The sequence below is a fragment of the Leuciscus leuciscus genome (genome assembly GCF_965113295.1).
Source record: "Leuciscus leuciscus genome assembly, chromosome: 3".
Taxonomy (NCBI): Eukaryota; Metazoa; Chordata; class Actinopteri; order Cypriniformes; family Leuciscidae; genus Leuciscus; species Leuciscus leuciscus.
In genome coordinates, this window is record NC_138727.1 from 34854533 (window position 1) to 34874030 (window position 19498).

At 38.3% G+C, this 19498-nt stretch overlaps 1 protein-coding gene across 4 annotated transcripts in view; it reads left to right on the top strand.

The window, feature by feature from the left end:
• Positions 1 to 4537: 4537 nt before the first annotated feature.
• gstcd (glutathione S-transferase, C-terminal domain containing) overlaps positions 4538 to 19498 on the top strand; it is a 49526-nt gene continuing 34565 nt past the window's right edge. For 3 of the 4 annotated variants that reach the window (XR_014204456.1, XR_014204457.1, XM_082164314.1), the window contains exons 1-5: positions 4538 to 4605; positions 4971 to 5415; positions 8289 to 8714; positions 11586 to 11843; positions 16854 to 16947. Coding sequence is in view for 2 of the 4 variants with exons in the window: in XM_082164314.1 (XP_082020440.1) it covers positions 4999 to 5415; positions 8289 to 8714; positions 11586 to 11843; positions 16854 to 16947 (1195 nt within the window). In the remaining 2 variants the exon portion in view is untranslated. Of the gene's footprint in view, positions 4610 to 4970; positions 5416 to 8288; positions 8715 to 11585; positions 11844 to 16853; positions 16948 to 19498 lie in introns of all 4 variants that reach the window. The other variant, XM_082164315.1, reaches the window with a different exon arrangement.

Genomic DNA, 19498 nt, shown 5'->3' on the forward strand with positions numbered 1-19498 from the left:
AATTAGCTGATTAGCTATTTACTTTCTCAATTTGTACAGTCACAAAGTTGATGCACTGTTTGTATGATTTGATTTTAATATTTTTTTTTAATTTTTCTGTAAGTCTAGAAATCGTTCATCTATACTGTATGAAACATCATCGCAAAGCATATCATTTAAAAGCCGAAACATCAGAAACAACTGCAAAATGCTGTCTAGAGAAAAGCCACATGGACTAAAAGTATCCGTGTTCATGTTTGAGTCCAGCTGTGACTTCTCAACCCAGACACGAGAGCATTTCAGGAATGGCCTTTTCTATTTATCCGAAAGCTTTCAGATCTGAGAACATCTCTTCTCCATCACACCCCAAAGTGCATCTCCAAAACCACAATTACGACGACATACAATATTTATAAACAACAAACAGATCTTCAGGAAATACGCAGAAACAATGATGGATTGTGCGAATCACTCAACACGAAGGCATCGATTTCCTCCAAATCAATTTAGGCTGTATTGTAATTGCATTGGAAATGAGTTCTTATTTCAAATCTGCAACATTTGTCTACAGTACAGCAACAAGAGAAAAACACCCGTCATCATATCTAATAACTCTTCTACATAACTACATTATGTGAATGCAAAAAAAAAACTAAATCACAGATTAAAACAAACTAAGAGTTTATCCAATAGCTATATTTCTCTCATTCAGAATCACTTGCCTGTTGTTTCCTGCAGCTCTACACTCCTCCTCTGACAATCCCTCTCAAACTTACATGTTCAGAGGGGCATGTTTTCCCAGTCTCCACCCTGCGCTCTAATAGTGATGCTTGTGGTGGAGACCAGGCAGGGGAAAATCTCTTCCACATGCTCCCAGAGACAGTAAATGTATGGCTTGGCTCCGCGTGCTATTTCCAGCCCTGACTCCTGCCTCCTGCCTCCTGCCTCCAGACCAAGGCTGTATTTTACTCCCAGGGAGCAGCGCTGCCCGATCGCAAACAAATTGGTAATGATATGTTTCCGAGGCCTGTTGAGCTCCCCCCCCCTCCCAGCTCGCGCGGAGGTTCAATTCAGCATCAAAGGGAAGGACGGAAAAAGCTGAAGAGACCCCGCCCCACACTTAAAAAGATGAGAGAGAGAGAGAGGCTTTTCTTCTCGTGTGCTGACTCTGAGTTGATTAAATGATCCCTTTCAGGCACACTCATGCACTTGCGTTTTTGAACTCGCGTACTTTACTGAATTCGAGCGGCTTGTGAAACATGAAGGATTCAACACTTGTTGTCTGTGTCGTTTGCATAAAGGCATCTGCTTCATGAATAATGTAAATGCACATATGAATACTACACTAACCTACGCTTCTTGGAATATGTTTTGGATGTGGATTGAAAACCAACTTTTAGATATTACCGTTTCAATTTTGACATTGCGTTACATTGTTAAAGGTTGCAGTTGCTACCTTATGATGAGTTATTTCTACACTGCAATAAATAAATAAATAAATAAAATAAAACAATGATTATTCAAGCATGTTTTACAAGAAAAACATTTTTTAATCCAACTTCAAAATGTCATGTTTAATTCAGTGTAACTTGCTGTTTCTTTGCAATTATGGCTGAAATTTACAAGCAGTTTCTGACTAAAAATTGTTTCTACACCAAATGTTTTTCAGTGTGCCTGTTCTGACATTTAGTGGAGCGGCTAAGTGATATAATCGTTCAGTTTATGATACAAGCGTGAAAATTGGCATGAGCAGTCTCCATGGGTCACTTGACAAGAAAATTGTCCGAGCCACTTGAAATTTCAAGATTTTTCTTTTTTCAAGATGGCCAACACCTTAGTAGAGCAGTTAAGTGATATAGTGGTTTATTTGGTGACATAAACATGAAAATTGGCATGAGCAGTCTCTGATGGTCACTAGACAATAAGCCACCCACAGCTACTTGAAATTTCAAGATGGCGGCCATTTTTCAAGATGGCCACCACCTTAGTGGAGCAATTAGGCTCATGGCAATTTTCATGCTTGTATCACCAACTAAATAATTTCTTAAGCCTAATTGCTCCACTAAGGTGGTGGCCATCTTGAAAAATGGCCGCCATCTTGAAATTTCAAGTAGCTGTAGGTGGCTTATTGTCAAGTGACCCACAGAGACTGCTCATGCCAATTTTCATGCTTGTATCACCAAATAAACCACTTTATCACTTAACTGCTCCACTAAGGCGTCGGCCATCTTGAAAAATGGCCGCCATCTTGAAATTTCAAGTGGCTCGGACAATTTTCTTGTCAAGTGACCCATGGAGACTGCTCATGCCAATTTTCACGCTTGTATCATAAACTGAACGATTCTGCCAAACATAAGCACTTAGCCGCTCCACTAATTTAACAATGTCTTTAGTTGACATTTTCTAACGTATTCAGTGATATTTTGACTTGAATAAAAACATGATGTTGATGTAGAAACAACCTAATTGTCAGTTTTGAAAGCTGATGGAGGTGCGTGTACAGGTTTGGCTATGTAAATATAGTGAAAAACGAGCCCCTGATTTGCAATGGGGGTTGAATAATTTCGAGTACAGCTATATATATATACATTATATATTTTCAAACTTTTATGTTAGATGTGATTAATCGATTTGACAGCACTGGTTCTCACTATTTGAAATATGTATACTAGGGTTGGTTTAACATACATCACCACCTCTGAGATGTCTTCACTGATATAGTGAAACCAACATGTGTGTGTAACCATACAATTATGGTCAGATGTAAATGATGAACTATATACACACCCTTTGAAGGTTTATGGGACGCCTCCTTGGCTGGGCTTAAACCACTGCGCCTCTCCCAAGTGATTTGATAGCTGGATGGGAGAGAGGATGGTTGCAATGTAATGATCTGAGTTATTACGTCCTACATAGAGTGCATGTTTGTAATGTTCAGCAGGTTTCTAAATTTAGATTGTGTTCATTGAATTGGACTGTCAATTGAACATTATGTAACCGGAAAAAGTTACAAATTATCTCCGAATATAATCAAAAAGATCCAGAAACAGGATTATAGAAATTCCATTAAAGTTTAGTTCACCCAAAAATAAAAATTCTGTCATTGTTTACTCACCCCCAAAGTTATTCCAAAACTGTATGAATGTCTTTCTTCTGCTGAACACAAACGAAGATATTTTGGGATGTCAGTAACCAAACAGCTGTGAGACACCATTGACTTCCACAGTATGGAAAAATATTATTGAAGTCAATGGGGCCCATCAAATTTTTGGTGCCAACATTTTTCAAAAGATCTTCTTTTTTGTTCAGCAGAAGAAAGAAACTTATACATAAGTAACGTAAATGATGACACTTTTTTATTTTTGTGTGAACTATCCCTTTAAGGGTCGCAATTATACCAGAATTCCAGCTGTCCTTTCTCTTTTAATCCAAAACCGAATATCAAAGCAATGACAGCATCAAATTAGATGTCATAAACTGTCAGGTTTATAATATAACTAATTTCTCGTATTAAAGAAGAAACATTACCTTTTTTCATGTTTAGTGATCTCTTCCTCTGCAGAGTTTGTTTATCATCTCTCGCGCTCAACGCCCTTCACCGCGACCTTTTGCTTTATTAAAGACTGATTTGAGGAGATCAAAGAAATCTGTGTGAAAATGCTGATTTGGTTGCAAAAAATTATGACGTAAAGTTAATTTTGGACCTTTGTAAGATTCGTTAAACTAATAAACATCAGTGCGACTCGTACTCTTTTTACGTATACGAGTTTATAGCCTCCTCTTTTCAGTTGTTTTTTCAAGTGCGTCAGTGAAAACAAAAGCAAGATTTTAAACTAGATTAATTACAAGATTACAAGTCAAAATGTTATACAAAATGTTATGCACTGGCGTGAGGAGCGTACACTCCTGCGCTGGAGTGAGGACGTAACCATAGCAACAACAACGGTACGATGCTGTGCACGATTACTTTGAAAAACAGGACCAGTATTTATTTTTTTATCATTCAAAACAAGTTTGGAAAAAAATTGTGTACTAAATGACATTTCGCGTTTCGAGACTTTGAAACCATGTAACCGCACAGAACCGTAAGGTCACAAAATCAGGTTTTAAAAAAACAGTGTTCTGTAGCGCATTTCTTCTCATACAAATTGAGCACACAACATATCTATACAAATAATTAAGAATAAAATAAAACACTTCTCGATACACTAGTTTTGAATTGATCATTAAAAATAGTTTTGTGCAGCATACTTTTAACTTTACTTTATAAAGTCACTACAAAATAAACATCACATTGATGGTTTGCATATTTCCCTTATTAAAACATAATTAGTGGAATAACGACACAAAAGTGGCATTCACTCACTGTTACGCGATAAAAACCTCATTATATGTTAAACAAACGATTGCAACGTTGTTTTAGGCGTTACTTGTTAATTCTCTTTGATTATAAACATCATAAAACAAGTAATGTAATATAATCGAATTTAATTCGCCCATCAACTTCCCAAAGAGTTGATGGAACTCAAGCGCGATTGTCGGTTTATAGTCGGACTATTTTTAATGTGACACAAACAGTTGCACATGTGTTTCCTAGTGGTTGTTTTGCTCATTTCAAACACTATTGTGAGTAGGTTCACTTCATATTCTTTCTTCATTTATTTTTTACCTGATTGTACTTTGTTATGTCGTGACGCCACGGAAAACGCAGTCAGATAGCAATCTCACATAGTGACTAGTGACATGTATTGATGTGCTTAACTTAAACATTTATGTCCAGTTATTTATTGCACAAAATGACAATTCATGCTGCATAGGAGGTTTTTAGTTATTTATTTTTAGTTATAGAAAGCGTTATTTATAACTGTGCATCTCTTTGTAACTGTGTTCCAGACATTCACTCTCATGTTTAAGTCTTTCACTGGCATAATGCTGCTAAAACATTCATTTGAATCATTTTTAATGAGTCCATCCCTTTATTTCTATTGCAGACTTCAAGCCCTCCACTAGACAGTCAGAATGAAGCAAACTGAGGCACAATCAGACAGAGAGAGCCTCTATCTGGAAGTGTCCAGTGTGAACGGAGCCGTGTCTCTCCCCCTGCACTCCTCCATCGTCCTCTTCCTCCTCTCCTACACAGAGTGCTCATCTTTCCACGTCTACCTGGTCACAGATCAAGCAGACATCCTGCCATCCCTGTCAGGGCTGGTGCCCGGGGGTCTCGCTGTGTCTGAGGTGAGGAGGGACGAGCTGCCACGGCTGGTTAAGATGTGTCGTCTCCCGGCTGCGCTGGAGCCTGATGTTTGCTTTTGCAGAGCCGGGCTAGCTGTCGTACTGAGACACATCATTCAGAGCGCATGCCAGCTGATGTCAAGCCGTAGGGATGTGGCCTCCCTCTTGGGCTTCAAGAACACCTGTCTCAAGGCTTGTGCTGAGGTGAGATTACGATTGAAAAAAACCCCCAGAGGACAAGTGCTTAAAATCCCATTGCATAGTCATAACAGGGCTTAAAACTAACTTTTTGCCACTCCTGCCAATGGCCGGTGAGTCTGTGACTTGTGAAAATGTACCGGCCGAAAATATTTATGGCCGGTACATCTTCACAAGTCACAGACTCACCGGCCATAAATATTGTCTTCCGTCCATGAAACTGTTTTTGCAAAAACAGTCAGTGATGACACCAACATTTTAGTTACCAGTGAAAATTCTCTTTTCCAATTTCGATACCACAGCTAAAACTACTAGCCTACTAGTATATATATATATATATATATGAATAAAAACAAGTAAACCGTCAGTAATAAAATAAGAACAAAAATCAAATTACACAGCAAATGCACAAATAAATACAAATAACAAAGACACAAATTAAATAAACTGCTTTTCAGGTTTTTCATGTAGGTCTGACAGTAGTTTTCAGGTACAGAAATGTAAGTAAAATAACACTGCGTAGTCTTCACTGTATAAGTTAAAGGATAACTGTCGCCAAAATGCAACTTAGGGTCTTTTTGTTAATCTACCCGAGGAAAACTTTCGTTTAAAAGTATAATTAGGATGGAAACGCCACTTTTAAGTTTGACCGTATTTTCATTTTCGGTCAAATTGCCTTTTGAATGGGAGTGCTAGGGGCACTACTATGATAGCATCAAAAATCGCTGCTCGAAGTATCACCAGAGGCTCTTCACATGAACTCGAGCATTGAGAACATTGTTTGTGTACACAGAGTTTACTAAAAATAAAGATTTTGAACAACTCACTGTAGCTGTGTCCGCCGGCATTTTGTCAGTCACAAATAGTCTGTCACTATGTTTACTAGAATTCTCACAATCTTTTGCCTTGAAATTGTGTAAAAAAAATTCTGCATCTTCTTGCGCTTGAATATTTAAATTGTCAAGGCTTAAGCTTTTGTGACGATGCAGTGTCAACTGTCCCGAGCGCCATTCACGTTTGTTCACGTTCATGCAATTGCATTGTTAGAAATTCATAAAAATTTTACCGGGAATTAGCCTAGTTAAAACCAGACCATTCTCAGTAGTAACTGAGTTATGGTCTGGCAAAGCTTCATTAATAACTCATTTCCAAAGGGGCGTCACCAACGGATGTCGCTCAAATGCCTCTGGGGCCTAAAACCAATCAGAGCGATCGTCATCGTGTAAAGCCATATGCTGCGTCCCAATTCGCCTAAGTTACACTACGCCATAAAAGTATGTACTCTTTTTGTGAAGAAAAGGTATTTACTTTTGAATGTGTAGCAAAAAAGTAGGCAAGCTTTGGGACATACTACTTCGTCATCTTTATCGGACGGATCTGTCGCGTGCATCCTGTCACATAAACTGCCCTGTCAATCATCTTGTCACAGTTAAAATCCTCTATTAAATCTAATTTCATTTCCTACCGTTTCGGAGAGAAATGTAGCAGCACGTTCATCTGCCAGTGGGTCTTTCATGGAGACTGTCCTCATGTGTTTGCAATTTTAATATAATAATGCATTTAAAAGTTGCTGCGCCTGGCCTGCGCAATTGGTTAGACCTAAAACCAATCAGAGCGATCGTCATCGTGTAAAGCCCGCCCCAACGTTTCTGATTGGTGCCGCGATTTCGAGGGATTGGAAATGGGCTTGAATGAGCTCTTTGCCAGACTACTTGCAGAGCAAATCTAAATTTGTCGGAAGTTGTCTGGGTTTTCCCAGGCTAACCGGGAATGACACCATTTCATATACTCGGCAACGCAGATTTTTACTCGCATTTGGCGCTTGGCGAGTGTTAATTTTAGGCCTTATTAGTGTGAACTAATCTGTGTGAACTAGCTGTGGGGTGACAAGCATGTTGACATGTTTTGACAGGCATGATCACTTAAATTTTGGAGGTCAACATCACAGAATCACACATTCAGCTCATGACATTTGAGCTCAATGCTTTCAGATAGTAGCTATAAGGCATAACAGAGCAAAAACAAGCTTGGGTTGCTCCCCTGATTATTTTTTTGCTGTCTTTAGAGCCATGGGCTGTCATCGGGACAGGTGTGATGTCTCAAGACACCCGTTTCAGACAAATCTGTCATTTGTGGTTTTAAAATGCCTTAAAGCAACTTTTTTTGGGAAGCTTTTGTTGTGTGTCAGTCAACCTACTACAATTTCAAATGTATGCCATGAGTCATATCGGATGTTTGGGATGACAAATAACGATTAAAATATAGTATAGTATAAGTACACTTAAAATTTCTCTTATGCTAACCAGGGCTGCATTTATTTGATCAAAAATACAATTAAGACTGTGAAATATTGTTACAATTTAAAATCTCAGTTTTCTCTGAATATATTATAAAATAGAGGCAAATCCTGTGATCAAAGCTGAATTTTCAGCATCATTACTCCAGCCTTCAGTGTCACATGATCCTTCGGAAATCATTTTAATATGCTGATTTGACACTTATCTGAAAATTGGAAACTGTTGATTTTTTTTTCCAGGATTCTTTGATGAATAGAAAGTTCAAAAGAACAGCATTAGTTGAAATACAAATAATACACTGTGAATGTCGTTACTGTCACTTTTGATCAGTTTAATGCATCCTTGTTTACTGTTTCTGCTTGTTTTAAGAATTACATCAATTGTCCAGCACTTATTTTATTGGCTATCGACCATAACATAAAAATAATGATCAGCTTTTCAGGATCGGCCACAATTTCAGAATTGGTGCATTCCTAGTTTTCTTAATTACATGAAACTCTGGACAACCATCCAAATAAATCATGGATCGTACATCACATTTATCAGTTATTAAATTATTTCTAACTGTCATTTGCTCCTCAGGTGAGTCAGTGGACTAGATTGTGTGAGCTGGACATTCCCTCTGCAGTGGAGGAACACTTACGAAATCCTGAAGACCAGATGTGTCGCCTTCCTGCTGCGATCCTGAACTTAGAGAAGAGGTTAGGGGAACCCGTCAAGGTCCACAATGACGACAAGATTCGCAGACAGAAGCTACAGCAGCAGAAGAAGAGTGATTCTCAACTAAAAGGCCCAAGCACAGAGAGTGAATCCCACCCGGGAGTCGAGCTCAGTGCCGCTCTGGCGAAGCTCTCTGAGGTCGCGGTTCCTCCTCCCTCCACCAGAGAGAGCTCTGACATCAGGAAAGTCAAGAGCACAGACCTTCCAGAGCTGGAGCACGTGTTTGCAGAAGGGCTGTATTTCACCCTCACTGATGTCGTGCTGCTGCCCTGCATCCATCAATACCTGGTAAAACAAACAAATCGAACATCGTTTTTATCTCATTACGTGTAAATCACTATTCCTCACAAACAGAGCCATTCATTCATTTGATTTTGCAGTAGAGTAGACCATTGAGGCTCACAGGTGCTTTCAAGTTATATCAAACACAGAAGTCTCCCGTGACTCTGACTTCTCCTACTTCAAGTTGATTTTCTCAGTGCTGCATTAAATAAGGCCGGTAGTTTCTATTTCAATTGGGAGTGTGAATTAGATTCATTGCAGTGTGATGTCCCTGAACTCTTTCACTCTCAGAGCTTGCCTCAGTCTGACGCCAGCATTCACTTGACTATTACTCATCAGTGGCGTTTGGTTTATAAAGGCCTCTTCACAACATGAATTATAGCTATGCACTATAATTAAAAATAAAAATATAACTATAAATAAAAATTAAAAATAAAGGTTCTTTATTGGCGTTGATGGTTCCATGAAGAACCCCTCAACATCCATGGAATCTTTCCATTCCACAAAAGGTTCTTTATATATGGAATTTAGTTTTCTCGAATATTAAAATGTTATTTAAACTAAGAAAAAGATTGTTCACTGAAATGTTCTTTAGGGAACCTAAAATGGTTCTTCAATGGCATCACCCCCCCCCCACCCCCCCCCACCTTTATTTTTAATGGTCTGTTAGATAAACAGCGCATTAGCATCTGATGGAGGTGTGCACACTAATAAAATAAAGTGCTTGATGACATTACTGCTGTTATGTTTTATGCCGCATTAAGTGCTAAAGCTCTTTAAGATCTGTTCCTACTAGGGACAATAATTATGACTATGAACTTCGTTCTTATTCTGTGCGAATAGAAAGTCCACAGCTACAAAATATAATACAGAGGAACTATATTGTTGGAATCCCTTTCAGAGTGATTTTTTTTTTATATACAGCTGGTGACAACCAATCAGAATCCATCCTGGCAGACTCTGATTTTGAATCTTTAATGACAGACCTACTCTTAGCTATAAGGTTATTGATTAATGGTATACGCTTGAAGTCATCAGTCGTCACATGAGCTCAACTTATTTTTTAAATAATCATGTTTGACAATGGAATTGCTGGTGAAAAATGTAATTACCCATGATTCTCTCCACCAATCAGAGAATCGAAAGCCACAAATGTTGTTGATTCAGCTTAACTTGAATCTGTAATATTATTAACTTGGAATCTGTAATTAATTAATTAAAAAATTAAAAAATTAATTAACTTGGAATCTGTAATATTCCTTTAATGAATAAAATCATGCTTATTTTCATTATTCACATTTTAATTAGTGATGCATGCAATATGGACAAGAATGATACCTCAATGTATTCCTACACACACACACACACACACACACACACACACACACACACACACACACAAACTTTGCAGTGATATCTAGGGAGCAGAATATCATAGAGACTTTGTCTCTTTCAGACACCCTGCTGTGTCTTTGCGGTGAAGTTTGTGTACGTCTGTCATCCCTTTCTCTTTCTCTCTTGCTCTTTTCTTTCTCCTCTGATGATCATTGTTCATTCTTCTCTCTCTCTGCTCCTGTCATTCTCTCGCTCTCGGCTCTCTGTGGTCAGCGGCGCATCGGTGCCTCCTAGTTTCACACTCCGTCTAGCATGTCTCCCTCCTTCTGTCCTCCTCATCCCTTTCTCCCCGTCTTTCCTCTGCGGCGCGATGATAGCTGGAGCTGATCTCGGTTCAGTGGACACGGCACTCTGATGGGTTACTTAAGTCACAGCATCTCGCTGTCAGTGTGCATTTTTTAATATGCATTTGCGCTGTTTTCGAAAATTCCTCGGCAGCAAAACATGCACACAGAGCCTCCACTGTCTCGCCTATTTGCCATAACGATTGCACATTTGCTTTCTGAAATGTGACCTCAGTTTTTACTCTTAAATTTTGATAAATGGCTTTTGTTTTGTTTATCAATGTCAAGATTCATCAGGCTCAAATTGTGAAAGAATGGTTGGGAGGGAGCATGAAGAATCTTTTTTTTGTTTTGATGTTATTTCCATCAAGAGGTGCATGAAAAGCTACACACTCCATCATTTAGGGTTAGAAGAGCTGTTGCCAAATATATAACATGCTAGAAACATAATAATCACTGTAATAATAATCCAATCATAGACATTTGCCTATTTAAATCCAAACAGCGACTTTTTTTTTTGTTGGGCCGGGCAGTGTGTATATATATATATTACATTTTACATTCCATTTAATCATTTAGCAGATGCTTTTATCCAAATGAGAACAAAAGAAACAAACCAACAATACAATAGTGCAACGATATGCAAATGAATATGTATGTGTGTGTGTGTGTGTGTGAATTATATATATGTGTGTGTGTGTGTGTGTATACGTGTAAATATTTTGATAATATCTATATATTGAATTTTTAGACCAAAAAAAATAATAATTCTGGTAACATTATTTATAATGACAATTAGGCATATTTTACTTCCATATTCTCTTTACTGTAAAGCAAAAATCTCATTGTAACTAATCTCACTGTAATAAAATGTAATAAATAATGATCCATTCCAGGTATTTTTTTTTTTAAACCAGCTTGCATTTAAAGTCAAACAAATACTACCATGATGTATAAATATTTAGCAATTTAAATAATATCCTTATTCTTTTGCACTGCAATAAAGAGAATCTGTGGGGAAAATGTGCTTGATAGTCATAAAATAAAAAAAAAATATATATATTTCATATGTGTGTTTCGTGTGTGTGTGTGTGTGTGTGTGTGTGTGTGTGTGTGTGTGTGTGTGTGTGTGTGTGTATGGGTATATATATGTGGTAATATATATTTTTATTAATGCAATTTGATTAAACCATTCTAGATCTCTATCCAAAAGCACACCCCCTCCACCCTGTCCCATGTGCCCTTGCTGCTGAGATGGTACCAGCGTGTGCAGGAGCTCCCCAGCGTACTGAGGGCCGCAAAGGATTGTGGGATGGCTCTCTTCAGTCTCAGCTCGGTCGACCCTCGCCCTCCTCAGCCAGAGGCCCCACGATCCGGTGGAGCAGAGCAGGACGGCCCCAAACTTAAGCAAGAGCCGTTCATCGGGGGCCCGAGGCCAACTCTCACCAAACTGCAGGTAATTGAATTTCACTCGCTCTCTTTTTCTCCCGCTCTCTTGCTCTTTTATTTTATTCTCCTCATTTCTCTTTCCCTAACTCTTCCCTCGCGCAGAAGGAGATTACACATGCCACGCACAGAAGCGCTTCTCTTTGCCACTTCACTAAACCTGTCAGAGGCGAACTCACATAATCCCTAAACAGCGATCTGCTCTCAATACGTTCAGTGCTGTGCTCTCGTCCCTTTACGGCAGCCCTGTGTGTCACTGCGGGCCTGAACCGTGATGATAAAGGATTTATGCACTCCAGCGAGGCAGAACAGCAGCCGCACTGACTCGCTCTTAACTGATGGGACTCCCTGCCACTTGATACTTTAAGGAGGCTGGTATTACGTGGCTGTCTGACTTTGACAAGCACTGCGAGTTCTTTCAGCTGTTAGTCTGACATTCATTAGTTGTGGTAAAGACGATGTAGAGGTATATAACAGAGCAACTTCAATATACTATGAAATCCTAATCCATAAATCAAAGAAACATTCATGAGCTTTATTTAAAAAGAAATGAATTGTGATCAATTGTGACTCACCTAATTTCATGCTTAAAGCCAGTGGTTCCCAAACTTTTTAGAGTGGCGTACCCCTGAGGAATTTAACATCTTTCTACGTACAGCTTGTCTTCCACTTAGACTGCAGTGACACCTTTTCTATTAAGGGACAATATTTTTTAATATAAATAATGTTTTAAATAAAAATGTGCAATAGAGAAATATGAAATAATGGCAAACACGAAGTGATACTTAAAAAAAAAAAAAACTAAATCCGCCACTAGGTGGCAGTAAGTCACTGTCTTAATGAGTGAGCCATTTGGTCATTCATTCAGCAGCAAAGCTGTATTTATAAATGGGTCATTGAATCATTGACTCTTAATTTGTTCAAAGCTGCAGATGTGTTCACGAAACACTGCTGTATATTGCAGTTCTGCGGTGGTTTTAGTTGGAACTATTATTTAGTTGCAAAATAGAGCAAGCAATAATGTATTTTAAATGTACATCACTTAATATTACCCTTTTGTCTGTTAAACTGTTGTATAAAATAAATATCACATTTGCAATTGTGTGGATATTTGGGAAAAATTACATTCTCATAATATATTATCAACATATAACTCACAGAGGGCATTTTTCTGTATCGAAGAGAGTTTGAGTCTTAAATCGATCTCTATGCACAGTCTATATTTGTTCTTCATGCTAGTACGTGCTAAACCCCCACTTTTACAAAGGTACATTGTCGAGAACGGCAGTAATGTAGTGAGATTTATAGCAGGATACTCTGCAGGCCACCTATCATACACGCTGCTTGTGTGGAATGGAGACTGTCAGTTTTGAATGCAAAAGATGAGGTAATTTGATTGGATGTCACATGCTTGAGCTTTTACGGCATTTTACCTGCTAGAAATACATGCTCGGTTTTAATGTTATTTTAAGGTGGGGTAGAATTAAATGAACGGGAAAACGCAGCATTTTGTTTGCGTACCCCCTCTGTCACTTCACGTGCCCCAGTTTGGGAACCACTGTGCACATTTTTGCTTCATAAAAATAAGGTATTAAATGATTAAATATGTATTAAAATGTATTAAAAATTCACACTTTTGGGCGAGTGGCAACTACAATGCCAAAATTTGTTAAATGATATATGCCACAGTATATATTCCATTTGTTTTTCCACAGTAATCTGTTTAGTATTTGTACAATATATATACTACCGTTCAAAAGTTTGGGGTCAGTAAATAAATAATACTTTAAATAAATGAATCCTTTTATTCAGTAAGGTTGCATTAAATTGATCAAAAGTGACAGTAAATGCTTTTACATTGTTACAAAAAAACATTCTGCAGCTGTTTAACTGTTTTCAACACAGTTGTTTTTATCTTAGCATGAATAAATTACGTTTTAAAATGTGTTAAAATAGAAAACAGTTAAATTGATATAATATTTTTCTATATTATTGATCAAATAAATGTTGCCTTGGTGAGCTGAAGAAATCCTTTCAAAAGCATAAAAAATCCCCAAACTTTTCAATAGTAGTGCAAATAGGTAAATATTAGGCTTTGTTCAGAAAGAAGACATGCATTACTGAAAATATATCAGGTGAAGTATATAGATTGATTGATTTTATTTGAAGTAGAGAACAATTTAATGAGTTTCATATTTTAGTCCATTAAATGTTATTATAAAAAGATGTAACAGTTTAATTCATCATCATTGTCTTTAGGAATCCTACACACCACAGGTTTTCATGTTATTAATAATGATGTATTATAACAAAACTGAAAGAAACAATTCTTTTCTCACAGTTCACCTAATTCCAATTCACAGTTCACTCTATTCACAAACAGAAGATTAGTTTTTCAAACATATTTGTCCTGAAAGGTGGGCTAACGTTTAACCAAAAGTGTAAGATGGAGTTTGTCCTTAAACAAAAATGACTATAGTGACCCTATACCAAGCCAGTCAAGCATCTAGACGTGTGTGTGAAACGTTTAACTATATTAACCAGGGTAAGGGGCCTTTTTTCTTGTGTAACAAGAAAAACTAGTAGAAAGTCCGTTTTTGGACATATATGATGCCAAAGTGGTTTTCTTTGATTATGGTAAAAGTATACGTTGACCTTTAAAAATGTATGCATGTCTTTACACTGTCACAAAATAATAAAACAATTGATATTTCTTTAAAATAAAGATGAAATGTCAATCAAATACAGTGACTTTTAAAAAAAAAAAATTATTGTTGATTTAGTGTTCAAATTGGTTTGGGGCCTCTATATCAAAATGTTTGGTATTACCAACGTTTCTATACCATGGTACCGCCAGCATACTTTTTAAGGGCTGTAACTGATGTCCCTCTCTACTTGCAGACCCCCATGTTTCCTCACCTTTCCAGATAATAATGCACCCTTAAGAGGCTGTATTACATGGACGGCTCAGCTTGTGGCATCATCTTAACTGTCCTGATGAGTGCTGTTTTTCCTCCCCAGAGGAACCGCTGATTCGGTCCATAACCTCCTGCACACAGTCTTCTGCCTGCTTATTCAATTTCCCACCACTTCCATAGCAGTCCTGCTGATTTACCCAGCATCTAAACGGCCCACAAACTCTAACAACACTTCATCCCCGGTGCAGAAATCTGCCGATAATGAGTAAAGAGCCCGCAGTGGTCTCATACACTTCTGGCGTACGACTCCCGCAGGAGAGGCAAACAGAGTAACAATGCTGGGTCTCTATACTGTCTGCCCCGGACCACAATGCTGAAGTCGAGTCCCCAGCAGGTGATAAAAAAACACACAGCTGCCGTCTAGTTTTCAGGCCTGCTGCAGAACTTCCAGCTTTTTATGTGTGTGCTTGGTGTTTTCCACCTCTGGCATTCAGATACTATAAATCAGATATTTCCCGTCACGCTAGTGGATATCAATTTGGTGTGTGTCAATGAGTTGGAGCTCAGCAGGCTCTCTTAATGCATAGCAGTCCACTGGGATTTTCCAGGCTGCGTGCTTTCTGCTTTAGGTCTGCTCTGCAGCTGTTGCTGGTGGCTCATTGCTTTAGACAGAGCAAATGACATTTTCATTCTCGGAGCCAAACCTTATGTCCAGCCTGGATTTGTAATGCCAGAGGAGCAAACATAGATGCACCGTCACAATAGCTACTGTTTAACAAGCAGAACCAGGCTTGTTCTAAATCAGTGACCGAGAGCATCTCAGGAGCTTCATTTGGTGGTTTGAGAGATTTGATACGGTTTTACTCAATTTAGTCACTGCTAAAGAGTGTCATTAGGCTGATTATCAGATTAACTATTTGAAGTCTGTTTTGATATATATTGTGGTTGTGGATATCAGCATGTCTGGAAGGCTGTGTTGACCAATTAGAAGTCAGGATGGGAACTATCCATTTTATAATCTTGTTTTTTTTCAGGTATTACACAATGTTGGATGTATATTTAACTTTTAAACGTATATTTCATTAAGTTTTATAATGTTAATATGCAGAGTTTAACTACCAGAATATTTTTTTTACTTAAAATGTACTGATAACCACCATAATTACAGGTATACAATAGAAAGTCACATGATGAATCTGAGTTCATTGCAAGTGCACAGGGGTCATACACACCATCAGGTAAAAAATAACAAGAAACAAAACTACTTAAATAAAATTAAATCGTGTGTGTCACACAGGGACTTCTCGGAATGTCATTTTACTGTTACTCACTGTAAGTTATATGGTGAAGTTTTTGTGTTAATGCAACCATAATGTTAAACCATTTACAGTTTTTACTGTAATATGGTAAAGTTACTTAAGGTCAATCATTTATTTTAAATCTACAGTGTTTCTCTTCAGACAAAGTGCATGAGTCGTATGGACTAGGCTACAAAAATCTATGGTTCTTTGCATCCTTTTTGAATCTTAAATACTTTAACTTTTCCTTTAGTTTCTTATTGTTTGTACATTTTGTTAAGCAAAAAGTCTTTCCTAGAGGTTTTAACACCAATCTGACACTGTCTCCACTCCGTTCCACATGAGTTTGTTTGGTCATGTAGGTTAATTTAATTCTAAATAGGTGACTAACCTTATCTCATCAAACTGGTGAAAACTTGTTTGGAGTAAAAAAGTACCCTATGAAATCCCCTGACACAACACCATATATTTTCCCTGTGTTCTGTAGCATTGCATGTATTAGCACTTGGTTTGCATCTTATATTCTCAATGAGGAATAATTGTCATAGCACACTTTTTACCCATTCTTGTAGGTCTCTTTGATGATTAAGTACCAACTAGAAAAATGTCAAATCAATTACAGGACTTCAACCTTTAAAGTAGTTTGTAAAGTGGGTTGAACTGCTCTGTAACGGGTTCCTGATTTAATTAGCACCTTGTCTCAGGCGTTCTGAGGAAGTGTGAGAAGTGGTCATGCTGTTGCCTGGAGGCTTCTGTCGGGAGTTTATGGTTTAACCTGTGCTTATGTGTTCTTGTGTCCTGCAGGAAAATGGGATAGACGCTGTTTACACCGCTCACCCTTGCCCGTCATGGACGGTTGATTGGGAGAGCCTACCAATGGCCGTCAACCCCACTGAAGGTAACCTCGGCTGTATTTTCCAAACAAGTGGAACAAAACCCTATACTCTTACCATACCAATAGTGATAAGCATATTTTTGATTCATGTAATATTGAAATATTTTGGTAGTCATGTATCCAATGCATTTTGCAATCCCATTTCCCCTTTCCTTCCACGTTCTCTCCTTGTCTCTATATTCTACGTGTTAGTAAAACCTTGTCATTTGTATAATTTCCATCAGCCAATCCTGTAAAGATGTTGAGAATTGTTTTCCGGCTCTCTAGTGAAGCATTTAAAATTGTAACCCACTATGCTTGACAAGTAATATACTTGTCAAATAAATAACCAAGGAAGTGCTGCAATAGTGTTTTCTTGATTTAATTTTCAACTGTTGCTGGTTCACACAGTGACTACGAAGGAACTGGCTTTGATATGATTTCAGCTATTGATGAAGTGACAGCTTTATGTCTATGATTGATGGGCATCAACTTAGCATATAATAAGCAATCTAAAATCAGTTACGGACACTTTATCTCTTATCTCCAGGCATTGCTTTGCCTTTTTGGAAGAAAATGTATGCTATACCTGTAGAAATGCGTTTCTGAGCAGAGATTGTTCGTGGTTGTCCTGTGTCATGAGCTCCCCGCAGCCGTGTTCTGGAGTCTTAACTAGCTCAAACAGCAGGCAGCTGTTTTTCACCAGGAATGAGCGAGATGCCAATCAACTTGCACAGTGAGTGAGCTCCGAGTGAGCTCCGTGGAGAGACAGAAATCCAGTTCGTTTCAAAATCCAGTCTGGAAACAATCCTCATCGACCCACGCCCCTGAGAGATTAATTTACTTAAGTCGAAAAACTACATATATTTTCTGTTGGTAAGAAAGAAACAAAAAATAAATACAAGGGATTTCAGAGTTTGTGCTCAAGAAATGTAGTACTTAATTGTATGCTTCAGTAGAACTGGGTTTGACAGCTCTCAAAATTGCATTACATAGAAGAGAGCAGCATGAACATTCTTCAAATAGTCTTCTTTTTCTTCCATGGATGAATGGAAATACAGGTTTGGAATGATATAAGTGTAAAAAAAAAAAAAGACAGAAATTTCGGAATGTTTTAGTCCATATAGCAGATTCAATGTTCTGTAAGTACAAAGTAACTCTTTTTTTGCTGCACAGGCCAAGGTCATGATTTTTAGTCTCTCTCAAGATAAAAACTGATTCATCTTCCATTTGCATTCTAAGATTGCTTATTATTTGAGGCTTTTAGGAGATTTTTCCATTCAGCGCAGTCTGTAGTGAACTTCCATTGCTCTGTTCACATTTGCATCAAACTCTGTTTCAGAGATGAACTCCCAAATGACTAAATGATTGTCTGCAACGTGCCGTGAAGACACAAAAATATATTCCCTGGACATTTTAGATGGTTCTTGAGTCATGTTGCCTCTTTTCTGCTGATTTTCTAGCGTTTTAATGCAGGGCCCTTCAGTGAAAACAGTTCTGAGAACAAGTCACACATGTAGATGAACCCCCACATGCAAAAGTATGTTATCTTTTATTTGGTACCATCTTTTTCTTTTACTACAGCAGCTCTGTCTTTCAGCATGCGCCCACACACGCTTCACCGTAATGTCTTTTCAAGTGCTGAATCCATGTGCAGCAACAGAGAGAAGGTGTAAGAACAGAGAGACCTGTGTATGTCCTGCTGTTTGTTATGAATCCTCTATCGCTTCAGCGCTCCACTAATCGCTCCTGTCGTCTTTCAACATTCAGGTATCCCGTAGAGTGAAGACAAGCTCTGTTGTTATGAGATTGTCATAGTCTGCAACTGTTGGAGAAAGTGTATCAGCAGTCTGCCTGCGCCACCCAAAGCTCTGACTCTTGAATTGTTGCATCCTAACTTTTAAACCAGATTACTCAAGCAGACATTTACGTCTAGTCAGCAGATCCTGCCTTCCTACACAAAGGAAAAAACATTTCCTCAGTTTTTAGTGTTAGCCAGTAGAGCTTCTGACTAGAAGATGGGTGTAGGAGTGCCTCAAGGCACTGTGTTGGGCCACTCCACATTGTTGAACTAAACATAGTTTTTAAATATTCTCACTATGTGTGTGGTGATAACCCCAAGTTTTCACTGAGCATTCAGAGTCTCTTCTGGGACATATCTGCTTCTCTTGTAATATTTTTACATGCATTTAGTTGTTTCAGGGTGCGTTAGAGTCGATGACTGCGTCATTGGATAAGATGTTAGTACGTGGGCACATCTATAGAGGAGCTGTCGTATGGACAAGATTACAGAGTCCTGTTTCATTTGGGAGATTGGCTTCGCCACTAGAGTCTTTAGAAATTTGACACGCTTCGTTCCTAAAAAGGCAGCGATATGAATTTATTGGCCGTTTTCTTTGGGAGCCATTTTAGCTAAATATTTAGACGTTTGTGAGACTACCGCAACTACCACCCACATTTTGCGAGCCACCTCCACAGTGCTGATAAATATTGTTTTAAATCGAGGGCAGTCTGTGGGAGGATTGCATCGCCAGGGTGTCTATTATGCAGTTTGTCGAGAGCAGGAGAGAGAACT